This window comes from Triticum urartu, chromosome 6, assembly GCF_003073215.2.
Source record: "Triticum urartu cultivar G1812 chromosome 6, Tu2.1, whole genome shotgun sequence".
Classification (NCBI taxonomy): Eukaryota; Viridiplantae; Streptophyta; class Magnoliopsida; order Poales; family Poaceae; genus Triticum; species Triticum urartu.
In genome coordinates, this window is record NC_053027.1 from 420,305,134 (window position 1) to 420,322,339 (window position 17,206).

General features: G+C 51.2%; 2 protein-coding genes across 2 annotated transcripts; one reads left to right on the forward strand and one right to left on the reverse strand.

Moving 5' to 3' along the window:
- Positions 1-1,244: 1,244 nt before the first annotated feature.
- On the forward strand, positions 1,245-7,611 carry LOC125513907 (aldehyde dehydrogenase family 3 member F1-like). The gene is made up of 10 exons (XM_048679118.1): positions 1,245-1,574; positions 1,717-1,785; positions 1,936-2,032; positions 5,550-5,756; positions 5,870-5,994; positions 6,084-6,188; positions 6,304-6,464; positions 6,565-6,655; positions 6,837-6,986; positions 7,110-7,611. The coding sequence occupies exons 1-10, from the start codon at positions 1,362-1,364 to the stop codon at positions 7,344-7,346; spliced, it is 1,455 nt and encodes a 484-aa protein (XP_048535075.1). The 5' UTR covers positions 1,245-1,361; the 3' UTR covers positions 7,347-7,611.
- Positions 7,612-13,433: 5,822 nt separating this feature from the next.
- LOC125512207 (salt tolerance receptor-like cytoplasmic kinase 1) lies at positions 13,434-15,046 on the reverse strand. Its single transcript, XM_048677290.1, has 2 exons — positions 14,472-15,046; positions 13,434-14,358 (listed from the first exon to the last, which is right to left on the reverse strand). The coding sequence occupies exons 1-2, from the start codon at positions 14,845-14,847 to the stop codon at positions 13,667-13,669; spliced, it is 1,068 nt and encodes a 355-aa protein (XP_048533247.1). The 5' UTR covers positions 14,848-15,046; the 3' UTR covers positions 13,434-13,666.
- Positions 15,047-17,206: the final 2,160 nt, after the last annotated feature.

Here is a 17,206-nt window from a genome sequence, read left to right on the forward strand (position 1 = left end):
TTGGAACCAATCCGTGACAAAACCACGAGATCGCCGACGCAGATCCGCCGTGGATATGGACTGCACCACGCCATGCATGCCGCCGCGGGAAGCCCGAGCTTCACCCGCCGCCGCCGTCTAGGGCCGCCGCCCCAGGATCCTGATCTGGCCAGCCCGGACCTCCACGGCGCCCTCTTCACGCTGCCGCCGCCGGCTCGCCACCAAGCAACCGCGCCGCCGTCACGCGCGTGGAGGTCCCGCCCCACCCCCTCCAACGCGATCCAGGGAAGAGAGCCTCCGCCACCGCCGTCGGCCCCCGGGCTTAGCCCAGCGGCGTCCTCCGACGGCGGCGGAAGGAAGGGAGGGAGGTGGTGGTGACCCTGGCGGCTAGGGTTTGAAGAGCCGCCCGAGTCGCCTGAGACGGGGACGACGCGGGGCTAGCGCAAACCTCCCAATAGGCTGTCCGATAAGTTTGATCGTCGACAGTGGTCGTTCAGTGGTCTCGGAATGTCTCTTTCGATTCCCGCTAATCTCCGTGGCTATATCTTGTTTGTGATCCCGTTTGGCCCGCCCTTGATTTTGCTCGACGCTCCGCCACTAGTTGTAGAATCCACCACTAGGTCATCAAGCGGTCATCGTGCTTAGCCTGAGGTTGTGGAAGAAAAAAAAAATCTGTATTGAAAGTTGACTGTCCAACTTTCGTTCGTGATTGGATCAAAAGTAGAATTAAATTGCAATAGTTCGACCGAGAAAAAAAAGATTGATCAAAGTTGACTGACTAAATTAGACAAAAGCGGCTAGCCAAGCCAAACACCATACACTGCAGCCATAATGCCATACGAACTTAGCGCTGGAAATGGCCAAAGGAAGGAGCCCCCGTGAGATCACGATTTGCAGGAAGAAATGCATGCAAGGAGAAAATGCGAGTGAGGCTTACCTTTGGCCCTCTTGACAACTGAGGCATGCCAATGGTGGAGGTTGGGGCAAAGGAGCTTCAACCATATTGAAGTTGTGCTACAGACTACGGTGGACGTCAGTAAACCAACGATCACCACAACAATTTAGTACAGCAGTAATGCACACGTTATGTCTAATTTGGACAGGCAAGCTAACGGCCACCTTGTCACGCACAGCCCCCGCAAATCCAACTGTGCCTACGGTGACAATAAACCACCGCATTGATGAACGGCCCGCCACATTTCAACCACACGGTCAGGCGTACAGGCATTTTTCGTTTTCTATTTAGTTGGGGCTTACTCCACGCTATTTAACACAACGTCCGGGGCGCGCTTCATTCCACAACCTAAGAGCATCTCGACACCGCGGCCATCAACCGGCGAGCGTGCACTTCGTGAGCCATACCTCACCCGCCTCTCGTCTCCATGGGAAGCCTGCACGAGAATCCCCAGCATGGCTTCGGCGGCCTGCTGAACGGCCTGCAGGAGGCGTACGAGAGCGGCCGGACCAAGGACCTCGCCTGGAGGCGGGCGCAGCTCAAGGGGCTCCTCCGGCTCCTGGAGGAGAAGGAGGAGGACATCTTCGACGCGCTCCACGACGACCTCGGCAAGCACCGCGCCGAATCCTACAGGGACGAGGTACGTACAGCCGTACAGGTGCAATCTGTCTGTATCCATGGCATGCTGGCCATGAGTTTCAGTTTCAGTTTCAGTGCGTCTGTGTGAAGTTGGTTGTCTTGCGTCCATTTGGTAAATTTCCTCTGTCTTTCACCGTCTTCAGATCGGGGCTCTTGTCAAGTCCGTCAATCACACGCTAAGAAACCTCGAGGGATGGGCGGCCCCCGAGAAGGCAAGCTCCCGCCACAGCCGCTGATTTTTTTTAAAAAAGTTTGGATTACTTATCACATGTGTCACATGGTGCCGCTGAAAAACCTGATCAGTAAGTAAGCAGGCTGCTGGTTTTGATTGTAGAGGCCATGACTTGTTGTTTTGATTGTAGACCCAGGCGCCGCTGGTTTCTTTCCCGGCGACCGCGCTGGTGGTGCCCGAGCCGCTCGGCGTCGTGCTCGTCTTCTCCTGCTGGAATTTGCCACTAGGTGACGCCGACTTCTTTGCTCTAGCCACACAAGCGCTGTCTTTTCTTTCTCGTTTCCTAATTGCGACGTGTGCACCATGACTATATTTATTTTTTGCGGGGAAGTGCACTACGGATATTAGTCGTTAAACCCAAAGTTGGGGACTTTACTGCAATACACATCTAAGTAGCTACATCAACATGGGTAGCATTCTCTGACTGAGTACGAATCTCATTTATGTTCATTTCAATTTAGGCTATACTGGTGCAAATAAAAAATACCATTGGATTACTACTATATGTATATATATAGACCAATAAAAGAAATAAAGTTGAAGTACCGTGTAGCATGTCGGTGCATAGTTGGATCGGCTGCGCCCCCCTCTAAGAAATGGAGGATCATCATAGCAGGGCACGGTTGTGTCTCGTCCGCAGCAAGACATAAGCTAGTCTCTCCTCAAGGACGCTCTATATGGGCCAGTCCATAATCATGTACGTACACGTAGTTTCTGTGTGCTTTCTTCATTGAGTTTTTTTGCTTTCTATTTTTTTCTACTTTGGAAAAAAATACATATATTTCAAAACTCTTAATGTACTTAAACTTTATAGAAATGTTCACTGTGAATCTGAAAAAATGTTAACACAGTGTAATTTTTTGTTAGCGTAAATCTCAAAAATATTGATAGCAATAAAATAAATGTTAGTGGCACTTAAAGAATGTTCATGTCTCTAAAATAATGTATGTGATATTTTTAGACAAAATTGTATACTGTAAAATAATTGTTCGTGTAATTCAGGAAAACTGTTTTTTGCCATTCAAAATATTGTATGATACATTTTGAAAAATATTCACGCTTTTCAAAAATATTTTTCAGCCATTTAAACAAATTTATACAATGTGAGAAATGTTCACATAGTTTAAAAAATGTTTTGTATCATTTGAAAAATAGTTCAACATATATGTGAAAAATGTTTAACAAGGAATTGATTTTTTCAAAAAAAGATATTTGGAAAAATGTTAAACATCTATAAAAATGTTTTATGTGTACCGAAAATGTATGAAAAAATAGGCATCAACATATATTTAAAAATGTTTAAAGTGTATAACAAAATGCTCTTGATGTATATGAAAATTGTACAATGTGTATGAAAAATGTAAACATGCGTTACAATGTATTTTGTGGTTTCCTCTTTAACTAGAGCCATCATGGTAATTTATTTCACAACCTGACTACTACTCAAGATGTCTATTGATCCTCAGTCCAGACCTCACACCATGCATTGCATTTAACCATTTTTTAACACAACATTGCATCTAACCTGAAAGTCGCATTTTTCTAGAGAAATTAAAACTTACATTAATATGGCAATGGAACTACTCAAATACAACGAAAAGTTATTTTTTTTTTAAGAAAAGGAAGATGACCCCCGGCCTCTGCATCCGGGAGATGCATGCGGCCACTTTATTGATTATTCTCGAGGACCTTACAAAGTATTACAACAATATGCCTGAATCCGCCATCTTAGCATCATATGCCACTATTCCTATCCATATGATGAAGGGGCGCTAGCTGGGCCAAATACCCAGTCCACTCACCTAAGCCTATCATCAAAAGCCAGAAGCCCCAACCGAGCCACATACTGGGTCTGGGGCATGAACTGGTCAGACACACTCACATGTGTCGTCGCCGCCATCTTCCACCGGTCCGTCTTCAGAGCAGATATTGAGGCTTCTACCTTGTCAGGCCACTCTGCCATCGACGCCACCATGACGCCAGACAGCAACCCCCTCCTGCGCGAGTCCAGCACCGCGCATCGGGCGCCAAGTCTCCACTGCACCACGCCGCCGAGATCCGCCGTCATCAATGTGCAGGATGAAGCACCGCTCCACCAAGCTGCCCACTGGTCCCTCGAACCCGTGTACGCCTCCAAGAATGTCGCCCCCAAGGAGGAAACGACACCAACGCGCCGCCGTCATCTGATCTACTGATTTAGGGTTTCCCCCGGAGGTAGCGGATAGAAGTCTGAAGCTTCTCCACGGCGATGCCTTCAAGAAGGTAATGACACAAAAGAGTGCCGCCAACGCCGGTCTTGGCATCAAGCCGAGAACTAGGTTTTCACCCGGATCCGCTCAAGGAACCTCCATCAAGCATCGTGTGCACGGGTCGCCGCCGATCTGAGCCGCCGCACATTGAGCAGATCGCACCGGCCAGATCAGATTTGTCCGGAGGGCAAACCACACATGGCGCTGACCCAACTACCAGGCCCTTCATGCCGCCACTGCCGAACCGAGGTTGGATGGTCCATTGCCGCCGACCCGGCCGCCGCCGCTGCCCGAAGTAGGGCCAGCCGCCGCACCCGCCACCATCCGCCCTAGGCCGAGGCGGCCACCGCGCCGCCGCCGGAAGGCAGGCTCGCCGCGCCACCAAGGCCAGATCGGCCGTGCCTCCACACACCGCAGGGCTCCGCACCGCCCCCATGGCGCCGGAGAGAGGGAAGGCCCCCGCCACTGCCGTCAGCCCCCGGGCCATAGGCCGGCGGCGTCCTCCGGCGACGGCGGAGGAAGGGGAAGAAGGACGGGGAGCCCCGGCGGCTAGGGTTGCGTCCCGCCCGAGTCGCCCGAGCGGGGGCGACGCGGGGGGTTATGGGTTAATGGGCCCGCTGACACCACGCACCTGCATCTGCACAACCAGGGACGGGTTCTTCACCGCCGGGTTCCCGTTGTTCTCCTGCCTGACACGGCTCACGCTGCAAGCTTGTATCCACAGCCGACGGTGCGTCTTCGCGGTTGGCGGGATCCTGGAGGTTATGAAACTCTTTAGTAAGCCATTAGTACTCCTAAGGAATGTACGATAGTGCCAAACATAAGGATATGGCATACATGTTGTCATAACACCAATTCATGAAAAATATGAATAATTCCTAGAAACGGAAGTACTTGGTACATGAGTTGTGGTGTGCAATTTCTCTTATGTGGTTTTTGTATTTAGGTACTCTAGCAAGCATAGTTATAGGAAAGTGGGTGTAACCGTAGTGTCGATGTCCTTATCACAAAGGAAATACTCCTTCCACACATTTTTTTTGGAAATGATCCATTTTTCCATGGTGTAATCAAACTCAATTGGGCATAAATCCAGTCATATATGACTTGAGTAGTCACGACAACATGCATTTTTTTTCCTTTCATTGTTTTTATGAATGCTTTAAGTGGTGATGTGTTCCCGGTATTCATTAAATCAAAGAGATGTCGATTATTTTTACTAACAATAGTTGTGGGAAGCAAAATAGTTTCTCCGTTGGAATGTATGCGGAATTCAAGTCCATGTCATCAAGAATCTGCCCGAAATATAACACCGCATTGATGTTTACTCATGGAGAATCTAACTATATTCATGTGATGTTAACGATCATGGTTGAAACTTGAAGCGTGTATGTCACACTCTTGGGTACATGCTTTGCACAATTAGTCCTTACCTTGTCTCCATTTTGAGCAAAGGGATAGTTACATAATGTGGGTATGTTGTTGTGTTGTAATGCAGGTTTGGCTTTGGAGCCAATCTCTGGCGCACTAGCAGCTGGCAATGTTGTGGTTGTAAAGCCCTCCGAGCTTGCTCCGTCCACCGCCGCATTCCTTGCTGCCAATATACCAAGGTACCTCGATCCTAAGGCTGTGAAGGTCATCTTAGGTGGACCGGAAGTTGGAGAACAACTCATGGAACACAGATGGGACAAAGTTCTTTTCACCGGTAACAACAAACTTGAAAATTCACCTTGCTTCTTCACAAAAGCAGTCATTATAGACAAGATCCCATCAAATTATTGTTCTTACGTGTATGTATATGATCTTTGTGTTATTCAGGAAGCGCCAATGTAGGGCGTCTTATTTTGACGAAAGCAGCAAAGCACTTGACCCCTGTTGCGCTTGAACTTGGGTCGAAATGTCCGTGCATTGTTGATCAGCTCGATAGTAAGAGAGATAGGCAGGTAATTCTTAGGGATTTGTCATGTTTTTAATTGCAACAAGTCACAATGAATGACGAACTAACTATATACCCCATGTGCGGGTTATACAGATTGCAGTGAATCGAATAGCGGGAGCGAAATGGTCAGTATGTGCCGGCCAAGCATGTGTTGCCATTGACTACATCCTGGTAGAGGAGAAATTTGCTCCTATTCTGGTATGGTCCACTCTAATATCCAGTTAACTACAATACTATACAAGCTCATGGCATATACACTACATATATCTTCCGACTGCTTCTTGAGCATGCAGTAATTTTTGTCTCTTTGAAGATTGAGCTACTGAAATCAACGGTCAAGAGATTTACCACTACACCAGAGTGCATGGCCAGGATCTTGAACGCAAGGCACTTCCGGAGGTTAAGCAACTTTTTGGATGATGATAGGGTGGCATGTTCAGTGGTGCACGGGGGATCAGTAAACGAAAAGACCTTGTAAGTTCACCTCCATTTGTCCACATCCTTCTTATGGATATATCATGTACAAAATAAATGGATAAAATTGGTGCCTCATGCCACTATGCCTATGGCGCAGGACAATTGAACCCACCATACTGTTAAACCCTCCACTCGATTCTGACATCATGACTGAGGAGATATTCGGCCCACTGCTCCCTATCATCACGGTATGCCGAATGGACAAATATTATGTGACAGATTATAATACTCCCTCTGTTCACTTTTGTAAGTCGTTTAGGACAGCTGAAATTGAACTGTTTTAGATGATGTCTTAAATGTCTAAAAGGTCTTACAAAAGTGAACGAAGGGAATACTAAGTTGATGGTGTATGTACATGTGGGCTTTCAGGTAAAGAAGATCGAAGATACTATTAAGTTTGTCACATCAATGCCAAAACCATTGGCAATCTATGCTTTCACCAAAAACGAGAAGCTAAAACACCGGATTATAGATGAAACATCATCTGGAAGTATCACATTCAACGACGCAATTGTGCAGGCATGCAAACTTATCCACCTCATTCCTCCAAACTACACGCGTTTTCGCAGCATAAATCTTTGAAGTGTTCTCATTCTTTTTACTGTTGAGATTGACCTAATCTTGACTAGTATGTTGTTGCAGTACGCAGTAGAAGGCCTCCCGTTCGGTGGCGTTGGGCAAAGCGGGTTCGGACAGTACCATGGCAAATACAGCTTTGAGCTTTTCAGTAACAAAAAGGCAGTGTTCAAGAGAAGCTTCCTAATCGAGTTCATGTTCAGATACCCGCCATGGGACGACAGTAAAATCAGGATGTTGAGACATGTTTTCAACACGAACTACATACTTCTACTCCTTGGACTGCTCGGCCTGAGGAGATGATGGAAGAAACAACTCGGAGAAAGAGACCACGAGCAAATAGCCAAGAGAAGCTGCGCTAGATGAACAAAAGCAAATGGACTGCAAACCACATAAATGCTACGTACCCTATATATTTGTGTTCGATTGCAAAATTGGATTGTGTGAGTGTGTAACCTGTTTTCCGTTGAGTGTTGTGATTCCTCGAAGATTTGACAATTTAATACTACGATTCAGGAGAACACCCTTAGGTGTTTGCCTAGAAGAACGAGAAACCTTTGAAACTAAACTAGAACTTCTTACTAAGTAAGGCCCAGTTTGCTGTTGCTCAATTATGTTGAGTTAAGATTACTCAATGATTTGATGTCAAATAATACTCCATATAGCTACTGGAAAATTTTGATTCGCGAAAACGTCCTCCAGAACTATGACATATGCCACCGCCACAATACCGATGCCGGCTAAACCACGTTTAACAGCAGAGTTTTGATCTACCATTTCTTATGGGTACAAATAAACAAGTTGAGACTGGATCCGGGCAGCCCGGCCCCTTGAGCATTCAACAATATTTCCAATAATGCAGCACGCTAGCAGCTGCTCCTTAAACTGACCAAGAACACAAGTGATCGATAGCTCCCAAATCTCACATGCGCCATGTCCAGGGGCCAACCGTAGAAAAATGAGGGTTTCAGGCCGCACCAAGCAACAACAGCTAGCCCAAATGCTGCTACTAGCGCCAGGCATAATGCCTGCTCCCAGATCACGTTGCGAGCATTTGTTTTCGCGCTAACTCGGCACGGACGAACAGCGAGAAGGGAGACTTTTGTGCGCGAAGCGATCTGATCTGCATGTGGTTTTGCGACTTGTGAGCGAGAAATATGCTGAATTTCAACAGCTTTGCCGTTCAGAAACCCAGCTGTCGTCGAGTACCCTATACTACAAGTTCCGGTCTGGCTGGCCTCGCAGAAGGCAGGATGTACAAACGCGCCACGCGGTGTACTAGACGGCACATGTCCGTGTCACGGTATGCCCAACTGCTGCGCTGTATAATGTCCAAGACTCTTTCAGTTTAGGCAAACCATAAATTAATTTCTTGAAGACCTTTCTCTCTCTTATTAAAAAACCGCTACCAGGCGCGACCAGCGTTGGTGTGATTGATGTTTACTGCTTGAGCCTTGTGTATATATATAGGACTACAATGATCAATTTGGAGTACAAGACAAGTCAAAACAAATCCTAGTCTATCTTGTATTTCCTAACGAAACATAATACTCAACATCCCCCGCGGTCACAACGGTAGCAACACAGACGGTGAGACTGGAGAAGAATTCGAAGGCAAGCCGACGGACACCCCCCACAGTTATAACGGTCGATGCATCGCCGAAGGCGTGGCTGTGGTGGAAACCGACGTCGCTGCTCAAGCAAGGCGGTAGCCCTTTATGACATTTGTCGAGGTAGCTGAGAGCGTGGGTGGTGTAGCCGTGGTCGAGGTAGTCGCGTGTAGTACGCCGTGGTCGATGTCGAGTCGGGTAGCCGGTGTCGAGGAAGTCGCCGTGGAGCCGCGGACGTAAGGAGGTGCCGAGTTAGTCATGGGCGTAGTGATGTCGAAGTAGTAGTGCGTCGGGAAGAAGACGTTGTTGACGACGCGTCACACTGGGTTTGTTAAGCCCGAGGACACATCATGGACGAAGGCACGCATCGGTGTTGTCAGCACCAGACATGCGTAGACAGACGAAGACGAAGTTGACGAAGCGCCGCTCCAGGCTTGCCAGGCCCGGGGACATGTCGTGCACGAAAGCACGCGTCGGTGTTGCCAGCACCGAGCATGCGTAGACGAGGGACCTGCACGAACTGTACGCCATGTCAAGGAGTCGAAGGGGCTAGCAGAGAAGAACTCGACGATGGTTTTGGTGCCAAGCGGCGAGGGGCAGATGTCGCGAACGGTGGTCGGAGTAGACGAAGTGGTCGGGAAAGATAACGGCGACGCTGGCGACAAGTTGGCACTGAACGAAGACGAAGGGGGTGGACATGCGGCGTGGCTCATACCACGTAAAGTCGACACGCTGGGATGGCGGAGTGGATCACTGGCCACGACGCTATGGCCCGAAGGGGCGACGCGGCGGCAGCTGGTGGATCGGGGCGCCGATGGGAAGACCTCAAAGCGACGGTGGGGACCGCGAGCCATGTCGCTATGCCTCGATGGACGGTGGAGCGTGGGTCGATGCAATCGTTGGATTGATATTTGAACATAGTTTTCAATGATACATGAATGATTTTTTATGACATGTATTAATATTTTGTTAATTAAATTTATGATTAAAATTTAGCACACAATATAATGAGGACCAATAAATCAGAATGAAGATGGCCGTGTATATCCAGAGGTGCAAAGGCCGGAGGTATTCTTTCTTTTTGAAAAAAACCAGCACGAAGGTAGTATTTTCTAACTAAACATAATACTCAACATAATACTCAACAGTGCGCGACGACGGCTAGAGCGTGGCGTCTGTGTGAATGCATGGACGCATCAGCATTAGCAGCGCTCCCGCTGTGAATCGTAGGGTGCAGAACACACCAGCCACACGTTCGCTTCACTCGGTATATTTCTCGTGCTTCGAATTATAAAATCACAAACTGATTAGCACGTGAAAACAAACGGCGGAATTGATCTTTCGTATCGCAAAAGCAAGCTGATTAGCCAAGAGTTAGTTGCACATACCCTCACATTGAACTCCTCACCAAAGTTGATGCAACGCATACGCATCTCCATCATGCGTTGCAACCAGCACTTTAAGTATGAATGCGACCTAACTCGCCTCTCCAGCAGGTGACCGATCGACCAGGGCAGTTTGTGAACTGTTACGCACGGCACATTTAGTACGCCTTCCCGTAGTTGTTCTCGATCGAAGGCTTCAATCGTGGATAACTTGTGCAACCGTTGTTAATTCCGATCCAGGCCGTCATTAGGCTGTCGGTTAGGGTGTCCGTCAACCGCAGCAACCGATCCACGAATTTTCGTGTGACTTGGTCATTTTCGTGCCTCGGCGCTTTACACGCCTCTCCCCTTTTATAATCCACACATCCACGGCATGAGAGCCGCGCGCACACTCGTGCGCCTGCGTTGCTCATTTGCTCACACTCCTGCTTGAAATCATCCAAGCAGACAGGGCCGGTCCTGACATTTCAGGAGGCCCGGGGCGAAATAAAAACTGGAGGCCCTTAACATAAGCATCGAAATAATGCGCTATGGAGAAAGTAGACAACAATGTGTGTTGCAATGTCTTGTTTAATGTCATGCTTGAACTATACAACCACCGCAGGAGTATACTATTGTACGAAAAATCTTAAAACAATTTGCATCCAAAATGCATAGTTGGGTTCACAATTTGACTTCTTAAAATGACTATATGGTAAGACTATTACTACAAATAGGAGTATCTGAGAAATTTGATAGATGAGGAAAATTCATACGAGTGATATAGAAAATATTCCTTCATATCTTCACAAATTAAATACCTTCATATCCTTAAAAATTAAATCTATAGTGTTGCGAGATAGTGCAAATTAAGTTACTCCCACCTAGCGGCTTGTGCAAATGACTAAATTAAGAGTTAATTACCCAATTGTGCCGTCATTGCTCAGTTCATATATAAATCAACCGCCAGCATCCAGAACCTTGTTCTTCGCTTGATCCTTTAAGATCTATACCACCACATGAATATCAATATTAAACTGCAGAACCAGAAAGATTAATTATACCAACAGTGTTAGATGTAGACCGGCCGGCAATACTCACCTCTATAAACTACAAACAACAGCACCGGTCCGCCGCTGATCTCCGATCCGGCGCGCACCGCGTTCGTTAGATCCGAGCCTCGTCCGATCCTTGAGGGAGCTCTCCTGGTTCATCTGCCATGATGATCTGGGCGTGAGGGGGGGGGGGGAAGGCAATCGCTGCTGCGTGCGTGATGGTGCTGCATGCGTAGGTTCCTGGATCCCCACAGTCGATGCGTGAGTTATGGCGATCGTAATCTGGCGCTCCATCGATAGCCGCAACTACTTAACGATGGGCCAGCCGCACCAGATCTTTTTTTACTTCAGACACAAAAAATAGGCCTAGTGCAACAAAATACATACTCGGCCCCCCCCCCCCCAGGGCCGGCCCTGCAAGCAGAAATAATAAACTGAACCACCGTGGAGAAACACGAAATGACTCTGCTGCCACGACGAATGAAGTGATTGCAATATTTTTGTTGATAGCTTACCAAGTTGACCACTTGGTCACGACGAATGAAGTGGTGACATGGCGTCAAACAGCGAGATGATACATGTCATTAGAGCATATACAATCGGGCGCTCTAAATCCGTCTCAAACATCCGGACGGACTGACCGGTCACAAAAAATTAACCCATCCGAGAGCCTCAAACGGGTCTTAAACGTCAGTCCGACACCACTTATATCTAGCCCAAATATGAGGTGGATATGGGACGCCCGGGCGTGCTCGTCACGTCGGCTTGGCCCAGCCTACCCCACGCCTGCCCCACAAATATCCCCATCAGGAAAACCCTAGACCGCAGTCAACCCGAACTCCACTTCCCTCTCATCTCCGTCCGCTCCACTTTCGATCCCCTCCAAACGCATCCGATTAACGAAGAAGGGTTGTCCTTCATTTTATATTATAAAGCATACCATCAACCACAAGTTCAAGGTTCATGAGCAACAAGAAAAAAAAACAAGAGATGTGAGGGAAGTTTGTTGTGTTGTGCCTCCAAACGCATCTGATGGTTGGCGGCCGAAGGAGCGCTGCCTCCGGTGGGGACTCCGGCTCCGACGACGACTGGGCTAGCCTTCTGTGTGAAGCGGAGCCCAACGAAGTGGAGAAGGTCGCCCTCCGCATCACATTGAGGTGTTCGATCGTCGTCCAAGGCAGATCTGGCAGCGGCGGATCCACTTCGTTTCTGCCTGACGCCCGTCGACACAGCGTCGGCGACGTCTCCGGCCCATCCCGCACAACACGTAGCTCCGGCCACTCTGCTACACCCTCCAGGTACGCCGTCCACCACCACCACCACCCTCTGCTCCAGAGGTGGTACCCGGCCACCGCCGGGTCCTCATACCTGCGCCGGGGCCGGTGCACACTCGGATGCCCGAGTCGGAGGCACAACAGCCCGGCGCGAGCGGCGGCGGGCTAGGCAGAGGGCAGCGGCGTCCGAGTCGATGTCCACGCGCGAGCGCGCTAGTCGATCCCGAGGCAGCGCTCCTCGTGTCTGTCCTCCGCCGCTCTCTCACGACGGTGGAGACGGATGCGTGGCGCCTCCGCCGTAAAAATGACAAGGCGCTCCGACTCGCCATCGAGTTGTCGGAGCGCGAGGCAACCAAGGAGGCGGCGGCGAAGGCGAAGGCGGCCCGCCATGCGAAGGAGCAGGACTGCCTGCTCCGCAGGCTGTAGGGCATGAGGTGCAGCCCCGACTCGGATATAATGGACGGCTCCACCTCCAGCTTCGACGACAACGTGCCTCCTCACACCGACGCCAACGTGAAGGAGGGGCACAGCCGCGCCAATGACCGGAAGGGGAAGATTTCGGCTTGGAAATGGTGATTTCCTCCACCCTTCGCCCTTGTGCTTATATTTTAATTAGTTTTTAGTATGAATTTGCATTGTTCGCCATTGAGCTCCAACTAACTATGCTCCTTTTGTCCTGCGATGAAATGGTGATCTAATGGATTGCATGTGATGATCTTTTTTTCCTAGTGTTGCATGCTTTGTATGATTTTGAAGTTTCAGATATGAAGGACGCGGGTGTACAAGCCAACAAATAAGGCGTGCCTAATCAATGTCCACAGACGCACCCAGACGCGTCTGCAGGCGTTTGAGGGACTGGATTTGACCATCGTGGCCGTAGATGCTCTTAGATCAGCGGGGGACGAGGGGAGTGCATGCATGGACGTGCATCCAAAGCTCCAAAGATGAGTAAACAACATTTCTGACCATGGTGGATCACATGCATTCGCTAAGCGCAGCGAATGGCGGGATCCGTTGAAGATCGGCTTTGATTTCCTCAGCAGTAAACTCGTCTCAAAGTACCCGGAAGATCACATGCGTGTTTGTATTAGCTTAAGCGCGTACTCCATGTATATTATCTCAAAAACAACTGCGTAAGATCTACAGGCGGATTAGATTAACGAGCCACTACCTGCCTGCAACCCCATCCATGACATCACAAAAATTGTACGGGACTCGATTGTTCAACTACTAACTGATCCACTTATACAATAAATAACAAAGTGAGAAAAGGTTGTGTGCCCTACCTAAGCATTTACACCCTACGTACGTACTAAACCTTTACGAAACCACCATCTTGCTGGCCGGCTTAGGTCCAACGGCGGAGATCAACGCCGACGTCTTCTCCTGGAGAACGCGCACCACGTCCGTCATGGACGGCCGGAGCCCGGAGCTGACGTTGATGCACTGCAGCGCGAGCGCCGCCACGGTCACGGCCTCCTCGCGATCGTACGCGTCTCCCAACCTCCTGTCCACCACGTCGGCCACCTTCCCCTCGCTGACCACGGGCGCCACGGCGACCGTGAGCCGGCACCCCGTGTCCGCGCAGATGGCCTCCCGCCCGGTCACCAGCTCCAGCAGCAGCACCCCGAAGCTGTACACGTCGCTCTTCTTGGTGGCCACGCCGGAGCGGAGGAAGTGCGGGTCCACGTACCCCGGGGAGCCCATGACGTGGCGCGCTGACGCCCTGGCCGCGGCCGGGAGGACCGCGGCGGAGAAGCCGACGTGCGCGAAGCCGAAGTCGCAGAGCTTGACGTCCATGTTGGCGTCGAGCAGGACGTTGGACGCCTTGACGTCGCCGTGGATGACCGCGGGGTCCTGGCTCTCGTGGAGGTACTCCAGCGCCATCGCCACCTGGAACGCGGCGGCCATCCGCCGCGCCCACGGCAGCGCCGCCCGCTTCTGGCCGCTCCGGTGGAGCCTCTCGTGCAGGTCGCCGTTGGGGGCGTACTCGAACACCAAGACGCCCTCCTCTGCACGCGGGAAAGAATCAAGATCAGCGCTCCAGCCAGAACTCCATTGCCTCGTTCGTAGAAATGTGGATGGGTTGACCAAGAAACGGACACCGATCGTGGTGGGTGTGTACCTCGTTCGTCGCAGTAGCCGAGGAGGCGGACGATGTGGGGATGGCGCACGGACAGGAGCACGTCGAGCTCCTGGCGGAAGACGCGGTGGAGGCGCTCGCTGCTCCGCTGCACCTTGACGGCGCCGAGGCGGGAGGAGGTGAGCGACGCCAGGTACACGGTGCTGAAGCCGCCCTGGCCGATCACGCGGGACGAGAAGCCGCCCGTGACCGACTCGACCTCGGCCCACTCGAGCCGCCTCGCCCGCCCGCTCTTCCCGGCCGACGACGCCGACCCGCCGCCCGGGTCGGCCGAGACGCGGGAGTCCGTCCGGCCGGCGTCATGCGTGTCGCGCTCGCCGCGGCGGAGGCAATCCAACAGCCCGCACCCGGGCAACATTCCGCGCGCCGCGGCAACACACCACACACACACCGTGCGTGCCCGAGGAGCGTCGTTGATGGAGATAGCTAGCTACTGGAATAGATCGAGAAGGCTCTCTTCCCGTCGCTGTTGTTGCTAGGTGGGAGTGCGTATTTTTCTCTCTGGCCGCGCTCGGGAGATGCCTGCGCGCGCGAGAGGGGCCGGGTCAAAGAACGGGCACTGGAGTCCGTTGTTATATACGCGAGCTGTCAGTTGAGTGGGGCTCCACTAATCATTGCGCGTAAAGAAAGGCTCAGGCCGCTTTGAGATGTGTGACGCTTCTGTGCAGTCCTGCGCACTCCTATCGTCATGCACTACTCCTCCTCCTCCCCTGCATTTATCGGCAGGTGTGTTTTTCACAAACAATTAAGAAAACATTCTCGAATTCCTGATTGGACTGTTGAGAGGTGCAGCGAGGGAGGTCCCTTAATTTTTCGACAGGTATTTCCATCTGTCAGCAGTGGGCACGCACGCACTACTACTAGATCGGATGCACGGAGCGTGACGTCCTACCGGCGAACCGGCACCAAGTGGCGGGACCTTTTCCTCGTGTAGTGTAATGGCCTGTTTCATTAACAAAGCATTTCCAATGGGATCCCAGGGCAAGTGCGCTTATGGTACTGTATGAAATCCCAAAGGGAGATGTCCAAGTTGTGGAGCAGACAAGAGCAACGGCCAATGGGAATTCGACTTTCAGCGGACGTGCTTGCTTACTGCGCTGCAAAAGGTAAGTACAGTACATTTACATGCCGTTGTGCGGCCACATGGCACTGTGAACCCACTAGCCAGATCCTATCCTACTTGTTGCCCATTACTACTGGTTTACTGCGCTGTCGATGGATTTACTGCGCACCCGAGGGCCGGCCCCTGGATTAATGCAGATTCTGCTACGTACTACTGTCCATGGATTTCTGCTTTTTCACAGTGGAGCACTGCACTATGACGAAACGCAGGTGAGCTGCGATTGCATTATGAGAGGAAAACGGCGGAAGAGCGCCAACTGTACAAACACGAGCGAGCTCGCAAAAGAAAAATAAAAATAAAAGGAAATAAAAGGGAAAGGCAGAAACCAGACTACTCTCGCGACATGAGGTGTCTCCCGCCGGCTAGCTGCCAAACAAGCAGCTCCTCGCTAAGAAGATCAAGGGTTTGCCGCACCGATCTGTCAATATCTCTGAAAACTCTACGATTTCGCTCGAGCCAGATAGCCCAGGCCACCAACAGAGCGATCGATCTTGCACGCTTTGCATGCGGCGGTGACCCTCCGAGGCCTGAAAGCCAATCCGCCATGTTGCCCTCTTGTCGCCAGAGAGAGGGTTGGAGCGATGGCAGCGCGAAACGATCTGCTGCCGCCTCCCAGAGGGCTCGCGCCCAAGGGCATTCCACGAAGAGATGGCCAGTTGTCTCGAGGTTACGACGACACAACTGGCAGAAGTAGGAGTTCGGCCATTGCCTGGCCATGAGCCGGTCCGCAGTGAGCAGCCGGTTGTAGGACATGAGCCAAGCGAAGAACTTGATCTTGGCCGGAGCCCAAGCCCTCCAAACCGTCTCCATAATCGGTGAGCACGTGGATCCCAGAAACTGCAACTGATACGCGAACGCCGTTGTGAATGCCCCAGACTCCGTTAGCTTCCATGTGAACTCATCTTGGCCCGAACTGAGCTGGCTGGCCGCTGCTACCTTGGTCCAGAGCGTAACGAACACTGGCAGAAGCCTCGCCGGGATGCGGCCCTGCACGTCCCGAACCCAGGAGTTTCGGAGGAGCGCCGATCTGACGGTCCTCGATTTACGCCGTGAGAGCAGAAGGATCTCTGGAGCAACCGAGCATGGCGCCTCGCCATTCATCCAACTATCAAACCAAAATGACGTGAGGTTCCCATCCCCCAGGCGCACCTTGGTCGCCGCGGCGAACATCGCGTGGTCCGTCGGGCCACAGGGCACCGACAACCCGATCCACGGCCTGTCGAGCGCCGTCCGCTGTAGCCATAGCCAGCGAAGGCGGAGAGCCACGCCAAAGCGCTCCAGGTCGAGGATACCTAGGCCACCCAAGTCTTTAGGCCGACAGATGTTACTCCATGCAATCTTGCAATGCCCCCCATGGCAGTCTTCCTGTCCGCGCCATAGCCATGCCCTCCTGATCTTATCAATCTGCTTGCGCACCCATGCAGGCAGGGCGTGGATTGACATCCAATAGACTATAAACGCCGACAGGACCGCGTTGAGCAACACCAGCCTTCCCGCAGCCGCGAACATCATGATCTTCCAGAAGGCCAGCCGTGCCCGAAGCTTGTCTAGCAGGGGCTGAAAGTCCACCTTGCGCAGCTTGCGCAACGAGAGT